The 20,664-nt window shown below is 43.4% G+C and overlaps 1 protein-coding gene across 6 annotated transcripts in view; it reads left to right on the forward strand.

The window, feature by feature from the left end:
• Nucleotides 1-20,664, forward strand: part of lcmt1 (leucine carboxyl methyltransferase 1) — a 95,118-nt gene that overhangs the window by 64,746 nt on the left and 9,708 nt on the right. For all 6 annotated transcript variants that reach the window (XM_070901407.1, XM_070901406.1, XM_070901404.1 and 3 more), the window contains exons 8-9: nucleotides 15,442-15,562; nucleotides 16,273-16,374. In XM_070901407.1, the coding sequence (XP_070757508.1) occupies nucleotides 15,442-15,562; nucleotides 16,273-16,374 (223 nt within the window). The remainder of the gene's footprint in view (nucleotides 1-15,441; nucleotides 15,563-16,272; nucleotides 16,375-20,664) is intronic.

Raw genomic sequence — 20,664 nt, forward strand, 5'->3', positions numbered from 1 at the left:
CATTATCTTTATGGTCTCTAATAGACCCTTTCTTTTCTTTAGTTATCCTTTTGCTCTTAATGTATTTATAAAACAGCTTTGGGTTTGCCTTGATTTTACTTGCCAAAATATTTTCATGCTCTCTCTTTGCTTTCCTAACTTCCTTTTAAATTTCACCCCTGCACTTTCTATACTCCTCTCTGGTTTCTGAAGTATTGAGCCCTCGGTATCTGTCATAAACCTCCCCTTTTTTTAATTTATCCTACCCTGTATGCACCTTGACATCCAGGGGGCTCTCGATTTGTTAGTCCCACCCTTTTACTTTAAGGGAACATACTTGCTCTGAACCCTCCAGATCGCCTCCTTGAATGCCTCCCACAGCTCTGACACTGATTTACCTTCCATTAGCTGTTTCCAGTCCACTTTGGCTAAATCACATCCTAGCTTAGTAAAATTGCCTTTCCCCCAAATGAGAACTTTTATTCCTACTCTATCTTTGTCCTTTTCCATAACTACCCTAAATCTAAATGAATTATGATCACTGGCACCAAAATGCTCTTCCACTGATACTCCTTCCACCTGCCCAGCTTCATTCCCTACGTACTAGCTAAAAAAGTTGTCCTGAATGCATTTTAGGAATTCTGGACTCTCTCTACCTTTCACACTAATTCTATCCCAGTTAATATTAGGGTAGTTGAAATTCCCTACTATTACTGCCCTATAGTTTTTGCATTCTCAGAAATGTGCCTACATATTTGGTCTTTTATCGCCTTCTGACTGTTTGGGAGTACACTCCCAGCAGTGTGATCGCCCCTTTTTTGTTCTTCAATTTAACCCATATGATCTAATTTGATGATCCTTCTAACATATCATCCCTCCTCACAGCTGTATTGATTTCTTTAATCATTACTGTGACCCCCCACTCCTTTTTTACCCCCCTCTCTATCCCATCTGAAAACCCTGTAACCAGGAATGTTGAGCTGCCATACCTGCCCTCCTTTCAGCCATGTCTCAATAATAGCTATATCATTCTCCCAAGTGTCTGTCTGTGCTCTCAGCTCAAATGTCTTATTCCCTAGACTCGTTGCATTGTAGTATATACCATTTAGCACTGCCAAACACCCATTTTTTTTCTAGCCTTTGTTTCCTCTGCCATCCAAATTCACGTTCTTATTTTCTGCTTATTCCAGCTTTGCTTTGGAATCTATGCTCAGGTTCCCATCCCACTACCAAGCTAGTTTAAACCCTCCCCAACAGCTCGAGCAAACCCCCCCCCCCCCCAGCGAGGATATTGGTCCTGGCTCTGTTGAGGTGTAACCTGTCCGGCTTGTACAGGTCACACCTTCCCCAGAAATGGTCCCAATGGCTCAGGAATCTACAGCTCTCCCTCCTGCACTATTTCTCCAACCACGCTGCTCTATCCTCCTATTTCTGTACTCACTAGCACGTGGCACTGGGAGTAATCCGGAGATTACTACCTTTTGAGGTCCTGCTTTTTAATCTCTCTCCTAGCTCTCTAAAATCTGCCTGCAGGACCTTATCCCTCTTTCTACCTATGTCATTGGTACCGATATGGACCACGACCTTTGGCTGTTCACCCTCCGAATGTCCTGCAGCCGCTCAGTGACATCCTTGACCCTGGCACCAGGGAGGCAACCTACCATCCTGGAGTCACGTCTGCAGCTGCAGAAATGCCTGTCTGCTCCCCTAACTATCGAATCCCCTACCACTATTGCTCTTCCACTCTTCTTCCTCCCTCGTGCAGCTGAGCCGCCCGTGGTGCCGTGGACCTAGCTCTGACTGCACTCCCCTGAGGAACCATCGCCCCCACCAGTACTCAGAACAGAATACTGGTTGAAGAGCGAGGCATTATCTGCCTGGTCCTTTTCTATCTCAATTCTGAGAATTGTATTTCACCACAATCTGTAACCTCATTGCCCGGCATATCTTTCACTCTACCATTACCATCAAGCCAGACAACCAAGCCTGATTCATTGAGGAGTGTAGACGAGCATGCCAAGAGCAGCACCCGCAGGTGTGCCTGAAAATGAGTTGCCAACCTGGTGAAGCTACAACACAGGACTAGATGCTTACTAAACAGCGGAAGCAGCATGCTATAGACAGAGCTAAACGATCTCACAACCAACAGATAATATTGAAGCTACAGCTCTGCTACATCTAGTCGTGAATGGTGGTGGACAATTAAACAACTAATAGGATGACGGAGACCAACACTCAAGTGCCACAGACGAGGCTGAAGCATTCGCAACCATCTTCAGCCAGTAGTACTGAGTGGATGAACCATCTCGGCCTCCTCCTGAGGTCCCCACCATCACACATGCCAATCTTCAGCCAAGTTGATTCATTCCACGTGATATCAAGAGACAGCTGAGTGCACTGGATACAGCAAAGGCTGTGGGCCCTGACAACATCCCGGCTGTATGCTTAAGACCTGTGCTCCAGAACTAGTTGCACCTCCAGCCAAGCTGTTCCAGTACAGCGACAACACTGGCATCTACTTGACAATGTTGAAAATTGCACTGGTATGTCCTGCCCAGAAAAAAACGGGACAAATCCAATCTGGCCAATTACCGCCCCATCAGCCTACTCTCAAATCATCAGCAAAGTGATGGAAGGTGTTGTCGACAGTGGTATCAAGTGGCAGCTCCACAAATCTGCTCACCGACGTTCAGTTTGGGTTCCACCAGGACAACGCAGTCCAGCCCTCATTACAGCCTTGGTCCAAACATGGACTAAAGAGCTGAATTCCAGAGGTGATGTGAGAGCGAGTGCTCTTAACAGCAAGTCAGTATTTAACCGAGTGTGACACCAAGGAGCCCTAGTAAAACTGAAGTCAATTGGAACCACTGGCTGGAGTCATACCCAGCACAAAGGAAGATGGTTGTAGTTGTTGAGGCCAATCATCTCAGCCCCAGGACATTGCTGCAGGAGTTCCTCAGGGTTAGGGTTAGGCCCCAGCATCTACAGCGGCTTCATCAATGACCTTCCCTCCATCATAAGATCAGAAGTGGGCATCTTCGCTAATGATTGCAGAGTGTTCAGTTCCATTCGCTGTTCCTCAAATAATGAAGTAATTCATCTCTGCATGCAGCAAGACCTAGACAACATCCAGGCTTGGATTGATAAGTGACAAGTAACATTCGCACCACACAAGTGCCAGGCAATGACCATCTCCAACAAGAAAGAGTCTAACCACCACCCCTTGACATTCAGTGGCATTACCATCGTCAAATCCCTCAACATCATCATCCTGGGGATCACCAGAATCTTAACTGAACCAGCCGCATATATACTGTGGCTACAAGAACATGTCAGAGGCTGGGTATTCTGTGGTGAATTACTCGCCTCTCCTGACTCTCCAGTTTTTCCATCACCTACAAGGCACAAGTCAGGAGTGTGATGGAATACTCTCCACTTGCCTGGATGAGTGTAGCTCCAACAACACTCAAGAAGTTCGACACCATCCAGGACAAAGCAGTCCACTCTGCTTGAATGGCAGTCCCATCCACCACCTTAAACATTCACTCCCTCCACCACCAGCGCATGGTGGCTGCAGTGAGTACCATCTACAAGATGCAGTGCAGGAAATTGCCAAGGCTTCAACAGCACCTCCCAAACCCGCTACCTCTACCACCGTGAAGGACAAGAGCAGCAGCCGCATGTGAACACCTTCTCTTCTTAGGCGGTCCCTCGTATCGAGGATGACTTGCTTCTACATCAAAAAGGGATGAGTTCACAGGTGTTTCAATGAAGAACCTGAAATTCCAGGTCCCGAACTACATGTTGAAGGGGATTTTTTTTAATGTGTGGTGACCGTTGCACACCAGCCACCAGAAGGGCTTGACAGAGCTAGGTCTTGGTCCAGTGGTGGGTGTGTGTGTGTGTGTGTGTGTGTGAGAGAGAGAGAGAGAGAGAGAGAGAGAGACACGAGTGATCGGGGCCCAGGAGAGGTGTGAGTTCAGAGCCCAGCAGAGGCAAGTGCCCTGGGGCAGCACGGGCCAGCCCACACTGCGATATGTGTACGCACTAGGTCCATGCAGCAGAGCTGGTCTCCAATCGTCCTAGTTATGTGAACACCACCACCTCCAAGTCACACATCATCCTGACTTGGACATATAACCTTTCCTTCATCGTCGCTGGGTCAAAATCCTGAAACTCCCTACCCAACAGTACTGCGTGAGTACCTTCACTGCAGTGGTTATAGAAAGCGGCTCACCACCACCATCTTCTCGAGGGCAACTAGGGATGAGCAATAAATGGCGGCCTTGTAAGCAAAGCCCACATCCCGTGAATGAATGAAATATTTTTTTAATGTTTTTTAATAAGGCTTCCCATTTAAAATTCACATCCTTGTGTCTAAACACTTCATGGCCTTGCCTCCCCTTATCTATGTATTCTTCTCCAACTCTGAATCTCCAACCCCAGAACTCTCCATTGCTCTGACTCAACTTCTTTGAATCCCTCCTTCTGTGACCCTTCATTGGTGGCCGTGTCTTCAGCTGCCAAAGCCCCACGCTCTAGAATTCCTTTCCTAAATCCCTCTGCTTCACCACCTTCCACCTCTCCTTTAAAACCTTTGTTAAAACCCACCTCTTTGTCAAAGCTTATGGTTACCCTTCCTGATATCTCCTTTGACACACCACCCATTTTTGTCTGATCACACCTCTGAAGCTCTTTGAGATGTTTTTGTACCTTGACCACAAGTTGCTGCAGTTGAAGAGAAAATGATGAGATGGACATGCTGAAAGAAAGGAGGCTTTTTCCTCTAGCCAAAATTTGCATCCTTAGTTTACAGGAGTGCGAGAAGCTGAGTGTTTTTTGGTGGAATTGATTGTAAACAGTTTTGAGAACTATTGTTTTTACGTGTATTGTTAAGGATGGTGTGTTGTGTGAGCAAGATCAAGAAAAGTAGGCTTAAAAATATCAGAAGATATATTTTTGCTCCAGACTTTTTTGAATTTTGCTCCAACAAAATTAGGTGTGTTCAAGACCGGACACCAAGGTTACACATCACCAGACTTGAGCTATATGGAGATTAATATGCTGTGCAAACACTTAAATTGAGCTTCTTTTGTACAAGGTTTCATAGGGGTCCTGAGGTCATGGAATATACAGTAGGTTCAGTAAAGCAGTTACCTCCCAACAGTCTTTTTTTTAATGTATCTCCTATTTTAATTGCACAGTTAATGTTGAGGTAAGATTGTCACATCATTGATTTGTAAAGCTAGAAGATTGATGTGGCAGTATAGTACACCACTTTTTATTAGGTTGCTTTCTGTATTGCTTTTACTATACTTAAAATCCAACCTTCGTCACTGGGGCACCGATCAACTTGCCTGTGGAGGTCTTTGGGGAATTGTGGGATGGCTGTTTTAACCATTCTGCGTGGGAGAGGTTTAATGGTTGACATTCTCTAAAGTTAATTATGAAGGTACAACTGATTGCCACTTCAGTAAAAAATGAATCCAGTTCTATTTTGATAAATGCTACTGTTTAGTCAAAATTATTCACAACATAGTATGATATTAGTAGGCAAGCTTTTAGAATCATTAGTCATGAGATTTCAGTATTATCCCAGTCTGCAGCATTTACCATCAATTTCTGTGGTGTAACACCATTATTGGCATAGTTCATGCAGATAATCTAACATTTGTTGATAGTTTGGGTCATACAGAAAACCTTTTAGCACTGTTACGATTAAAGATTTATTTTTAAACAAGAGATTTTTTTAAATATAGCGTTCAGTGTATAGCACACTTGGGTGGCATTGTCCTGAGTATGATTGTTAAAGGTATTTGGGTAATTAACTGAGGTACTAGTATCTGACTATCACCCAGAACATATGCCTGCCACAGTGCTAACTGTGAATTTGCAGTAATAACACGCAAAAGAGACTTAACATCCTAAAGCGATTTTTTGTGAATGCCCATTGCGCATTAATTTACAAGATAATTCTAATCCAGAATTGAATCTTTTTATACGAACAATGACAGACAGGAAAGGACCCTCTGGTCTATCCAGCTGTCCTACACAATTGTGATACCTTGTTCAGCCTATTCCAAAAGTTCACTATTCTCTGGGAAAAGAACCATCTCCTGACCTCTAACCTAGATCTTACCTTGTACAACTTAAAATTGTGACCCCCCTAGTCCTCCCAACCTATTTATTTGAAACAAACTGTCAACTCAAGCACAATCTATTCCCTTCATCACCTTATAAACCTCAATTTGGATCACCCCTTAGTCCTTGCATCTCTAAAGTGTTGCGCCCAGCTCTATATCATAGAATGATACGCACAGACGGAAACCACTTGGCCCATTGTACCTGTTTGGTAGAGCTATCCAATTAGTCCCACTCCCTGCTCTTCCCCATAGTCCTATAAATCTTTTTGCTTCGAGCATTTATCCAATTCCATTGGAAAGTGACTATTGAATCTGCTTCCACGACCTTTTTAGGCAGTGCATTTGAGATCACGCAACTCTGTTTTTTAAAAAAAAAGTTTCCTCCTGTCGCCTCTGGTTCTTTTGCCAATCACCTTAAATCTGTGTCTTCTGATTATTGACCCATCTGCCACTGGAAACAGTTTCTCCCTATTGACTCTATCAAAACCATTCATGATTTTGAACACCGCTGTCAAATGTTCTCTTAACCTTCTCTGCTGAAGAACAACCTCAGCTTTTTCCAGTCTCTCCATATAACTGAAGTTCCTCATCCCTGGTACCATTCTAGTAAATCTCTTCTGCACCCTCTGTAAGATCTTGACATCCTTCCCAGAATTGAACATAATACTCCAGCTGAGGCATAACCAGTGTTTTGTATAAGTTTAGCATAACTTCCTTGCTTTGTGCTCAATGCCTCTATTAATAAAGCCAAGGATCCCATATGCTTTTTTAACAGCCATCTCAACTAGTTCTGCCGCCTTCAAAGATTTGTGTACATACACCCCCAGGTCTCTCTGTTCCTGGACCTTCTTTAAAATTGTATCATTTAGTTTGTATTGCCTCTCCTCATTCTTTCTACCAAAATGTAGCACTTTACACTTCTCCGCGTTAAATTTCATCTGACATGTCCGCCAATTTCACCAGTCTATCTATGTCCTCCTGAAGTTTGCTATTATCTTACTCATTGTTTACGACATTTCCAAGTTCCGCATCACATAGAAACATTGAAATCATGCCCTGTATACCAAAGTCTAGATTATTAATATATATCAAAAAGAGCATTGATCCTAATACTGACCCTGGGGAACACCACTGTATACTTCCCACCAGTCTGAAAAAACTTTATATCCACGCTGAAACTGTCATTTTAATCCCGTGGGCTTTAATTTTGCTAACAAGTCTATTAATATGGTACATTGTCAAATACCTTTTGAAAATCCACCACTACCTTTCTTGACCTCTCCACTGTCTCTAAATGATCAGACTACTTGTCTGACATCCAGTACTGGATGAGCAGAAATTTCCTCCTACTAAATATTGGGAAAACCAAAGCCATTGACTTTGGTCCCCTGCCACAAACCCCATTTCCTAACCACTGACTTCATCCTTCTCAATAGTAATTGTCTGAGGATGAACCAGACTGGTCAAAACCTTGCTGTCCTATTTGACCCCGAAATGAGCTTACGACCACATAACCGCTCCATCCCAAAGACCGCCTATTTTTACCTTTGGGACATCACCTGACTGAGCCCGTGCCTCAGCTCATCTGCTACTGAAACCCTCATCTGAGTCTTTGTTAACTCTAGACTTGACTCTTCCAATGCACTCCTGGCCGGCCTCCCATGTTCTAACCTCTGTAAACTTGAGGTCATCCAAACCTCTGCTGCCCCGTGCTAACTTGCACCAAGTCCCGCTCACTCGCCACCCCTGTGCTCGCTGACCTACATTGGCTCCTGGTTAAACAATGCCTTGATTTAAAAATTCTCATCCTTGTTTTCAAATCCTCTGTGGCTTCACCCCCCCATCTCTGTAATTTCCTCCAGCTCCATAACCCTCTGAGATATCTGCGCTCCTCTAATTCTGGCCCCTTGAGCATGCCCGATTTTAATCGCTCAATCATTGGTGGCCGTGCCTTCAGCTACCAAGGCCCGTAGCTTTGAATTCCCTCCCTAATCCTCTCCGCCTCTCTTTCCTCCTTTAAGACACTCCTTAAAATCTACCTCAATGACCAAGCTTTGTCATCTGCTCTAATATCTCATTATATGACTCGGTGACAAATTTTGTTTTATCATGCTCCTGAGAAGTGCCTTGGGACGTTTTATTATGTTAAAAGCGCTATATAAATACAAGTTGTTGTTCTTCATATACATAACATCAACTGCACGACTCTCATCAACCTTCTCCGTTACTTTATCAAGGAACTCATCAGGTTGGTCAAACACGATTTATCATTAACAAATACATGCTGACTTTCATTTGTTAGACACGATATAATAATAAAAGTATAGGCTATCAACATTGAGATGCCTGAAAATTTTTAAGATTCCTGTAAATGTTCAGTGGGACTCGTGAGAATTGGGATCAAGTTCGAAACTCAACCCATTTTTGCTTCCAGAAGTTCCAAGACAAATTACTTTTCCTCCAGCGCATTTTTAATGATATTGTTGTCTTGAAGGATAGTAAAATTCTGCCAGAGGCCTTAAATTTAAACGGTTATTTTTTTGTGTGTAAATATAGCCTTTGTATTTAATTAGGTGAGAGTCCAGCAGTTTACTGCCAGAACATGTTGAATTTTTAAAATCTATTATATAATTCTGAAAGTTAAGCAGATTGCGTAAGTCATTTTAACTCACAAACACACTTTTCATACAAACTTCAGTACAGAATACATTTAACAACAAGAGCAACTTGTATTTATATAGCGCCTTGAACATAGTAAAATGTCCCAAGGTGCTTCACAGGAATATTATAAAACAAAAAAAAATTGACACCGAGCCATATAAGGAGAAGTTAGGATAGGTGACCAAAAGCTTGGTCAAAGATTTAGGTTTTAAGAAGTCTCTTAAAGGAGGATATTTTGTTCAATTTTGGAGCAGTGTGTGTGTGTGTGTGTGTGTGGGGTGGGGGGGGGTGCGGGAGTGTGTGTGTGCGCGTGAGTGTGTGGGAGGGGTGCGTGAGTGTGTGTGTGTGTGGGAGGGGCGCGTGTGTGTGTGTGTGGGAGGGGCGCGTGTGTGTGTGTGTGGGAGGGGCGCGTGTGTGTGTGTGTGGGAGGGGCGCGTGTGTGTGTGTGTGGGAGGGGCGCGTGTGTGTGTGTGGGAGGGGCGCGTGTGTGTGTGTGGGAGGGGCGCGTGTGTGTGTGTGGGAGGGGCGCGTGTGTGTGTGTGGGAGGGGCGCGTGTGTGTGTGTGGGAGGGGCGCGTGTGTGTGTGTGGGAGGGGCGCGTGTGTGTGTGTGGGAGGGGCGCGTGTGTGTGTGTGGGAGGGGCGCGTGTGTGTGTGTGGGAGGGGCGCGTGTGTGTGTGTGGGAGGGGCGCGTGTGTGTGTGTGGGAGGGGCGCGTGTGTGTGTGTGGGAGGGGCGCGTGTGTGTGTGTGTGGGAGGAGCGTGTGTGTGTGTGTGAGGGGCGCGTGTGTGTGTGTGAGGGGCGCGTGTGTGTGTGTGGGAGGGGCGCGTGTGTGTGTGGGAGGGGCGCGTGTGTGTGTGGGAGGGGCGCGTGTGTGTGTGGGAGGGGCGCGTGTGTGTGTGGGAGGGGCGCGCGTGTGTGTGTGTGGGAGGGGCGCGCGTGTGTGTGTGGGAGAGGCGCGCGTGTGTGTGTGTGGGAGGGGCGTGCGTGTGTGTGTGTGGGAGGGGCGTGTGTGTGTGTGTGGGAGGGGCGTGTGTGTGTGTGTGGGAGGGGCGTGTGTGTGTGTGTGGGAGGGGCGCGTGTGTGTGTGTGGGAGGGGCGTGTGTGTGTGTTGGGGGGGGGGGGCGTGTGTGTGTGTTGGGGGGGGTGGGGTGGGGTAGAGGCTGGAAGGAGGCACCCCTGCTCTCTCCTCCTACCGGCCCTTCATTCATTGAGTGCCCCCCAACCCACGTTCCCCCCAACCCACGTTCCCCCCTCCATCCCTGTTGCCACGCTCTGCCCCCCCCGGCACCCACGCTCTCTTTCTTTCTCCCTCCCTCCCCCCCCCCCCCTCCCCCAGTACCCACCCCCCCCAGTACCCACCCCCCCCAGTACCCACCCCCTCCCGGTACCCATGCTCTGCCCCCCGGCACCCACGCTCTCTTTCTCCCCCCCCCCCCGGCACCCACGCTCTCTTTCTCCCCCCCCCCCCGGCACCCACGCTCTCTTTCTCCCCCCCCCGGTACCCACAACACTCTCCTGAGCCATTGCGCAGGTGCGCATGGGCCACGCTGCCGGCTCTGAGTAGGCGGCATGATCCCTAGCCCCGCCCCCCTGCAGGCAGTCTCCTCCCCAGGGAGACTACGCTCGCCACGCCACTCCACGCCAGGGTCCAGGAAGACCTGAGAATTGATGCAGAATATTCCGCCGCATCTTCGAGCCCAGGCAAGTCTCGGAGGTGCGCCGTTTTCACCAGATGCCGAAACTTGGGCCCAAAGTAACTCTCTTTACTATGAAATATTACAGCTATATTAGCAGCAGTTTGCATGGATTTTAACAAGGCCTTTGACAACGTCCCACATGGCAGGTTGGTCAAAAAAGTAAAAGCCCATGGGATCCAAGCGAAAGTGGCATTTTGGATACAAAAATGGCTTAGTGGCAGGATGCAAAGGGTAATGGTTGACTGGTGTTTTTGTCACTCGAAGGCTGTTTCCAGTGGGGTTCTACAGGGCTCAGTACTGTGTCCCTTGCTTTTTGTGGTATATATCAATGATTTAGACTTGAATGTAGGGGTATGATTAAGAAGTTTGCAGATGATTAGCCTAACATCTATGTTTGAGCAAATGTTGAAGTCTATTATTAAAGAAGCAGTAGCAGGACATTTGGAAAAACAAAATTGGGTCAGGCAGAGTCAGCATGGATTTATGAAGGGGAAGTCATGTTTGACAAATTTGCTGGAGTTCTTTGAGGATGTAACGAACAGGGTGGATAAAGGGGAACCAGTCAATGTGTATTTGGATTTCCAGAAGGCATTTGACAAGGTGCCACATAAAAGGTTACTGCACAAGATAAAAGTTCACTGGGTTGGGGGTAATATAGTTGCATGGATCGAGGATTGGCTAACTAACAGGAAACAGAGTAGGGATAAATGGTTCATTCTCTGGTTGGCAACCAGTAACTAGTGGAGTGCCGCAGGGATCAGTGCTGGGACCCCAACTATTTACAATCTATATTAATGACTTGGAAGAAGGGGCTGAGTGTAACGTAGCCAAGTTTGCTGACGATACAAAGATGGGAGGAAAAGCAATGTGTGAGGAAAACACACAAAATCTGCAAAAGGACATAGACAGGCTAAGTGAGTGGGTAAAAATTTGGCAAATGGAGTATAATGTTGGAAAGTGTGAGGTCATGCACTTTTGCAGAAAAAAAATCAAAGAGCAAGTTATTATTTAAATGGAGAGAGATTGCTAAGTGCTGCAGTACAATGGGACCTGGGGGTACTTGTGCATGAAACACAAAAGGATAGTATGCAGGTACAGCAAGTGATCAGGAAGGCCAATTGTATATTGGCCTTTATTGCAAAGGGGATGGAGTATAAAAGCAGGGAAGTCTTACTACAGCTATATAAGGTATTGGTGAGACCACACTTGGATTATTGCGTGCAGTTTTGGTTTCCATATTTACGAAAGGATATACTTGCTTTGGAGGCAGTTCAGAGAAGGTTCACTAAGTTGATTCCGGGGATGAGGGGGTTGACTTATGAGGAAAGGTTGAGTAGGTTGGGCCTCTACTCATTGTAATTCCGAATAATGAGAGGTGATCTTATTGAAACATATAAGATTATGAGGCGAGTTGACAAGGTGGATGCAGAGAGGATGTTTCCACTAATGGGGGAGACTAGAATTAGGGGGCATGATCTTAGAATAAGGGGCCGCCCATTTAAAACAGAGATGAGGAGAAATTTCTTCTGAGGGTTGTAAATCTGTGAATTCACTGCCTCAGAGATCTGTGGAAGCTGGGACATTGAATAAATTTAAGACAGAAATAGACAGTTTCTTAAACGATAAGGGGTTATGGGGAGCCGGCAGGGAAGTGGAGCTGAGTCAATGATCAGATCAGCCATTGAATGGCGGAGCAGGCTCGAGGGGCCGTACGACCTACTCCTGTTCCTATTTCTTAAGTTCTTATGATACAACAATTGGCAGTGTGGTTGATAGTGAGGAAGATAGTTGTAGATTGCAGGAAAATATAAATGGATTGGTCAGGTGAGCAGAAAAGTGATAAATGGAATTCAATCCAGAGAAGTGTGATGTAATGCATTTGGGGAGGGCTAACAAAGCAAGGAAATACTCAATAAATGGTAGGATACTGAAGAATGTAGAGGAACAGAGGGATCTTGGAGTGCATGTCCACAGATCCCTGAAAGTAGCCGGACAGGTAGATAAGGTGGTTAAGAAGGCATACGGGATGCTTTCCTTTATTAGCCAAGGCATAGAATATAAGAACAGAGATGTTATGCTAGCACTGTATAAAACACTAGTTGGTCCACAGCTAGCGTACTGAGTACAGTTCTGGTCACATTACAGGAAAGATGTGATTGCACTAGAGGTGTTAGAGGAGATTTATGAGGATGTTACCAGGACTGGAGAATTTTTAGCTATGAGGAAAGATTGGATAGGCTGTGGCTGTTTTCTTTGGAACAGAGGAGGCTGAGGGGAGACTTAATTGAGAAGTATAAAATTATGAGGGGCCTAGATAGAGTGGCTAGGAAGGACCTACTTCCCTTCACAGAAGGGTCAATAATCAGGGCACATAAATTTAAAATAATTGGTAGAAGGATTAGAGAGGAGTTGGGAACCTTTTTCACCCAGAGGGTGATGGGGGTCTGGAACTCACTGCCTGAAAGGGTGGTAGAGGCAGAAACCCTCATCACATTTAAAAAATACATGGATATGCACTTGAAGTGCCATAAACTGCAAGGCTACAGACCAAGAGCTGGAAAGTGGGATTAGGCTGGATAGCTCTTTTTCGACCAGCGAAGGCACGGTGGGCTGAATGGCCGCCTTCTGTGCTGTAAATTTCTACGATTCCAAAATGAATGCTGCTTACACTTTTTTTGTTTAATGAGTATATAGAATACTTTCCTTAATAATGTAATCCCATTTGTAGAGTAAGGATTACTCCTGATAATGTTGCTTACCTCCACTACCATACCCCTTCCTCTTATGTATTGGTACGGATTTTGTTTTCAAGTACTTGTAACTGCAAATTCTGGACTCAAGTGATGATGCTTTCTAAGACTACAGTGTTTATAACCCTACCTGGCACAGTAATAAAACCAAAGATTGATTTCTTAATTAAAAATTAACAGCATTGTGTTTTTTAATATTCATTTATGCCTCTTCCATTCTATCTTCACTCTTCAATTGTCTCAGATTACCACCTCCTTTATTCTATGCCCTTTTCTCCAATCCCCATCCTTCCTGAATCCATGCTTCTGATTTTAATTCATTCTCCTTCCCACTCTAAGCCCACATTTCTACTTCTCTCCTGCCCCATGTACCTCCTAAGTACCACTAACTGATCTTGTAATAGTTTCAAATCCTTTCATTATCTTAAAGACCTCTAGCAATTCACCCCTTAGCCTTCTCTTTTCTGTTCAGCCTTTTATTCATTCATGGGATGTGGGTATCATTGGCAAGGCCATCATTTATTGCCCATCCCTAATTGCCTTTGAAAAGGTGATGGTGAGCCACATTCTTGAACCACTGCAATCCATGTGGTGAAGGTACTCCCACAGTGCTGTTAAGGAGGGAGTTCCAAGATTTTGACCCAGCGACTATGAAGGAATGGCAATATATTTCCAAGTCAGGATGGTGTGTAATGTGGAGGGGAGTTGCAGGTGATGATGTTCCCATGCGCCTGCTGCCCTTGTCCTTCTAGATGTTAGCGGCCGCGGGTTAGGGAGGTGCTGCCAAAGAAGCCTTGGCAAGTTGCTGCAGTGCATCTTGTAGATGGTACATACTGCAGCCACAGTGTGGTGGAGGGTGTCAATGTTTAAGGTGATAACTGGGGCGCTGATCAAGCGGGCTGCTTTGTCTTGGATGGTGCCGAACTTCTTGAGTGTTGTTGGAGCTGCGCTCATCAAGGTAAGTGGAGAGTATTCCATCGCACTCCCGACTTATGCCTTGTAGATGGCGGAAAGGCTTCGAGGAGTCGGGGTGAGACACTCGCTGCAGAATACCCAGCCTCTGGCCTGCTCTTGTTGCCACAATATTTATGTGGCTGTTCCAGTTAAGTTTATGGTCAATGGTGACCCCCACGATGTTGATGGTGGGGAATCGGCACTCGTAATACCGTTGAATGTCAAAGGGTAGAGGTTAGACTCATGCTCCTGGAGATAGACATTGCCTGTTAACACTACTACAAATGTGGTTTAAACAAGGTTCTATACATAACTTCTCTGCTTTTCAGTTCTATTCCTCCAGAAATGAAATGTAGAGCTTGTTTTTTTTTTTATGGACTTGTTAACCTGTCACTACTTTTCGTTAGCCCCAGCTTTTGTGTGCTCTGAAATTGGTCTGTTGGTTCCACTAGTAATCCTAGAATGTTACAGCACGGAAACCAGCAGTTCAGCCTTTCAAGTTTGCACCAACGTTATTCGCCATATGAGCCGCACACTGTAATTCCATTTTCCTGCTGACACCCTGTACACTTTAATACTCCATTTCTTCAAATAACCATCTATTTCCTTTTAAAAGAATTCATGAATTTGGATTAAAATTGAATTCTGGCTGAACATTCCATATTCTGACCACTCTTTATTTTAAAACATTTTTTATCCTCCCCTACCTCTTATGGCATTCCCTAAATATTTTTATTCTCCCCTACCTCTCAAGGCATTCCCTAAATATCTGAACACAGGGCAGCATTAACAGAGGAAAAGGGTTATATACTCCTTATTCTGTACTCTATACTTGGATATTTTTTCTTATTGATGCATAAGCAGGTAGGGGAACAATTAATTGTCCTGTTTGGCAAATATCCCAAGCACTCTTTGTGCTCATAATCATCATCATCAACATCATAGGCAGTCCCTTGAAATCGAAGAAGACTTGCTTCCACTCTAAGAGTGAGTTCTCAGGTGACTGAACAGTCTAATATGGGAATTACAGTCTCTGTCACAGGTGGGACAGACAGTGGTTGAAGGAAAAGCTGGGTGGGGAGTCTGGTTTTCCGCACGCTGCTTCATAATCACCATCTAGATGCCCATCATCTAAATTTTGAGCCCTTGGGGATTTATAACTAAGGTAATGTTCTAATTGAGAATGTTATGAGTATGGAGTATATTATGAAGTTCAAAAATATCTAGCATGTAACCTTCTATTATTTTTCTTGTAGATTACCAACATTGCTAATGGCAGAATGTGTTCTCGTCTACATCACACCTGAGCAATCTGCAGAATTAATAAAGTGGGCTTCAAGTACTTTTAATACTGCCATGTTTATCAATTACGAGCAGGTAAAACCCATTTTAATTTTCCCAAGCAGTGTTTTACTTATACACACTTGTGATGGGGCATGTCTTTTTCTGACTTAAAAAAAAAACTGACTTTGGATAACTTTAATTCAATAATGTTGTTATAATTTGATGGAGAGGTTACAAATATGCCATACGAGCTGTGTAAAGTTGTGAAAAATAACACCTGTAATAAACCTTATTTAAGGCTACATTTTAAATTTAACAACTTTATCTAACATTAGTTGTGTTTTTTATTTCAAGGCACTTGTAGTGTTTCTGTAGTGTCTTTCACCAGTGGAAGCATTGAGATAATTGAGGGCACATGGAGTTAGTCTTATTGCAGCATGTGTTAATTAAGAGCAAGGAGTTCTGATATCCTATCAACATTTTTCCTTTAACCAATGCCATCTAAAGTCAAATTAACTTATTATTTATCTATTTGCTGCTTTGGGAAATTGCTGGCACAGGAGGCTGCTGTGTTTGCCTATGTAAAAACACTCACAATTATATAACTTTTTTGGAGCAGTAACATTTTGTCATTTTTACGTGTGAAATGCTATCCAAATTTTTTGTGTGTGTGGAATTTCGGCTTTAACAGATCACTGGCTTTTTCCCCTGAGCAGCTCTACATACCCCACACAGCATCACCTGTAAGAGATCTTTCAGTCTATTGAATATTGGGAACATTCTACTGATTGCACATTTTTCAGGTGAACATGACTGATCGTTTTGGCCAGGTGATGATAGAAAACTTGCAGCGACGGCAGTGTAACCTTGCCGGAGTAGATATCTGTCAAACTCTGGAGACGCAGGTTGTGTATACTGTACTTGTCACAATCGCAGTTATTCATATTCTTTCTCAATCGTTTTTTTTAAAATTGCAATTTTTGATTTTCTTTTCATCGTCAAATACTGTTGAACACATGGCTAAAGGGCTGGTGTGGGAAAGAGAGGTTCCTTTTCATGGGACACATGCAGCAGTACTGGGACAGAAAGGAACTGTACCGATGGGACAGGTTCCACCTGAAACAGGGTGGGACCCGTGTCCTAGTGGAAGGGTAAATAGGGAGGTGGCAAAGACTTTAAACTAGTAAAACAGGGGGCAGGATCTACAAAAATTGAAACCAACCTAAATATAAACAAAACAGGAAAGAAGAGCATAGGAAAGAATACAGTAAGGGAGGACATTGATGGCCAGGGAATAAATAGAGTTATAGAACAAGAGTGTAAAAAGATGGTTAAACATAGTGAAAGGAACTGCTATTAAAAATGAGTTAAACTGTCTGTACAGCAATGCACACAGTGTCCATAATAAAACATTGGAACTGCAGGCAACAATATGTTGCAAGGAACCAGACATAGGGATTACTGAGACATGGCTACAGAAAAATCAGGACTGGGAATTAAACATTGCAGGGTAAAACATATTTAGAAAAGATAGATAAGGAAAAAAGGGAGGTGGAGTAGCTGTACTTATTAGGGATAACATATTGTCAGTAGAATAAAGTGACGCAGCTATCAACAAGACAAAAATGGAATCCATGTGGCTAGAGATAAAATATATTAAAGAATCAATCACACTAATAGGGGTAGTCTACAGGCTACCGAACAGTGGAAGGGAGGTGGAGCAAAAAATATGCAAGCAAATTAGGGAAATAAGTAGAAAACATAGAATTATAATCATGGGGGATTTTAACTACCCTGATTTAATTGGCCAGATGAGGTAGGTAAAGGGGAAAAGTGAATGAAGTTCCTGCAATGTGTACAGGTCTCCTTTCTAATCCAATGTGCAAGAAGCCCAACATGGAAGGATTCACTATTGCATCTAGTAATGAGGAATGAACCAGAGTAGATAAAAGAAGTAAAAGTAGGGGAACATCGAGGCAATAGTGACCATAATATAATATACTTTAAGATAATAATTGAGAATGACACAAGTATGCTGAAGACCAGGGTAATAGATTGGAGAAAAGCTGATTGAGGGCTGAGAATAGAACTTGGGAAAATAAAATGGACAGCAATATTGGCAAACAGTGATGTAGAACAGCAGTGGAAAATGTTTTAAACGATATTCAACAGACTCCAGGAAAAAAATATTCCGCTAAAAAACAAGAACAAGCTAAACACTAATGAGACACCATGGATGAATAAAGACATGAGAAAAACTGAAGGTAAGGAAACAGGCATACACTAAGTACATGGACAGCAGGGGAGAGCATGACAAGGGAGAATACGAAGTGATTGAGAGAAGTCAAAAAAAAATTAGGAACAAAAAAAAGGAACTATGAAATTAAATTACCAAGGAACATAAAATAATACTGTAAAATATTTTACAGGCACTTAACAAAAGGAAAGTTGGGATGGGAATAGAGCCACTAAGGGATGGACAGGATAATATCACAGACGGCGATAGAGAGATAGCGGAAATATTAAATAATGACTTTGCTTTGGTATTTACCAGGTGGACATGACATCAGGTGATGAGATTAGAAATGAGATAACTGCAGTTAAAATAAAGAGGAGGGATATTAAATAAACTAATCAAACTCAAAGAGGATAAAACCCCTGGTCTGGACGGATTACATTTGCACATTTTAAAAGAATCTAGGGAAGACATAGCACAGGCATTACTGCGCATATTTAATCATTTGTTAGAAAGAGGTGTAGTGCCAGAGGACTGGCGGATAGCTAACATAATACCTATATTTAAGAAGGGAGATAGAACATGACCAGGGAACTATAGACCAGTTAGCTTAACATCGGTGGTAGGAAAAATAATGGAATCCTGACTAAAGGAAAAATAGAAGAACATCTAGAAACCAAAAATAAAATAATGAATAGTCAGTATGGATTTTAAAAGGTAAAGTTTTGTTTGACCAACCTTTTGTTTGAAGGAATAACAGGGAGAGTAGACAAGGATAATGCAGTAGATGTAATTTATCTAGATTTTCAAAAGACCTTCGATAAGGTTCCACATAATAGACTAATGAATAAAGTCCGAGAATGCGGAGTCAGGGGACGAGTAGCAAAGTGGATAACTAGCTGGCTTCAAGACAGAAAGCAGAGAGTAGGGGTAAAGGGTGGCTATTCAGAGTTGCAGAAGGTGGGAAGTGGTGTTCCACAAGGATCAGTTCTGGGACCACTGTTGTTCACCATTTATATTAACGATTTAGTCTTTAGCATCAAAAACAAAATTTTTAAATTTGCGGTGACACCAAATTATTGGGTGGGGGGGATAGTCAATACTGAGGAGGACTGCAACAAATTACAGGAGGACATTAATAAACTTGCAGAATGGGAATATAATTGGCACATGAAGTTCAACACAGATAGATATGAGGTATTACATTTTGGGAAGAAATGTAATATTACTTGGAACATATGACTTTAAATGGGGTAGAAGAGCAAAGGGATCTTGGAGTACAAATCACTAAAAGTAGAGACACAGATTAGTTAATAAGGCCATAAAAAGGCAAACCAAGCATGAGGGTTTATTTCTAGAAGGATTGAATTGTAAAGTCGAGAAGTTATGCTAAATTTGTATCGAACCTTGCTTAGACCATACTTGGAGTACTGCGTACAGTTCTGGTCGCCATATTATAAGAAGGATACAGCGGCACTACGTAAAAGATTTACAAGGATGATACCAGAAATGCAAGGTTCTACCTAACAAGGGTATCTGACAATTTGGAAAGATAGACAAGAAGGGAAAGGAGGTGGGGTTAGCTCTGTTAATAAAGGATGATATCAGGGCAGTTGTGAGAGACGATACTGGCTCTAATGAACAAAATTTTGAATCATTGTGGGTGGAGATTAGAGATAGTAAGGGGAAAAAGTCACTGGTGGGTGTAGTTTATAGGCCCCCAAATAATATCTTCACGGTGGGGCGGACAATAATCAAGGGAATAATGGAGGCATGTGAAAAAGGAACAGCAGTAATCCTGGGGGATTTTAACCTACATATCGATTGGACAAATCAAATCGCACGGGGTAGCCTTGAGGGGGAATTCATAGAATGCATACGGGTTTGTTTCTTAGAACAGTATGTTACAGAACCTACAAGGGAGCAAGCAATCTTAGATCTGGTCCTGTGTAATGAGACAGGAATAATAAACGATCTCCTAGTAAAAGATCCTCGGAATGAGTGATCACAGTATGGTTGAATTTGGAATACAGATTGAGGGTGAGAAAGTAGTGTCTCAAACGGGCGTACTATGCTTAAACAAAGGGGACTACAGTGGGATGAGGGCAGAGTTGGCTAAAGTAGACTGGAAACAAGGACTAAATGGTGGCACAATTGAGGAACAGTGGAGGACTTTTAAGGAGCTCTTTCATAGTGCTCAACAAAAATATATTCCAGTGAAAAAGAAGGGCGGTAAGAGAAGGGATAACCAGCCGTGAATAACCAAGGAAATAAAGGAGAGTATCAAATTAAAAACCAATGCGTATAAGGTGGCCAAGGTTAGTGGGAAAATAGAAGATTGGGAAAATTTTAAACGACAGCAAAGAATGACTAAGAAAGCAATAAAGAAAGGAAAGATAAATTATGAAAGTAAACTTGCGCAAAACATAAAAACAGATAGTAAAAGCTTTATCGATATATAAAACGAAAAAGAGTGACTAAAGTAAATGTTGGTCCCTTAGAAGATAAGAAGGGGGATTTAATAATGGGAAATGTGGAAATGGCTGAGTCCTTAAACAATTATTTTGCTTTGGTCTTCACAGTGGAAGACACAAAAACCATGCCAAACATTGCTGGTCACGGGAATGTGGGAAGGGAGGACCTTGAGACTATCACTAGCGGGGTAGTGCTGGACAGGCTAATGGGACTCAAGGTAGACAAGTCCCCTGGTCCTGATGAAATGCATCCCAGGGTATTAAAAGAGATGGCGGAAGTTATATCAGATGCAATTCGTTATAATCTACCAAAATTCTCTGGACTCTGGGGAGGTACCATCGGATTGGAAAGCAGCTAATGTAACGCCTGTTTTTTTAAAAAAGGGGGCAGACAAAAGGCAGGTAACTATAGGCCGATTAGTTTAACATCTGTAGTGGGGAAAATGCTTGAAGCTATCATTTAAGGAAGAAATAGCGGGACATCT

This window comes from Pristiophorus japonicus, chromosome 15 (genome assembly GCF_044704955.1).
Source record: "Pristiophorus japonicus isolate sPriJap1 chromosome 15, sPriJap1.hap1, whole genome shotgun sequence".
Lineage (NCBI taxonomy): Eukaryota > Metazoa > Chordata > Chondrichthyes > Pristiophoridae > Pristiophorus > Pristiophorus japonicus.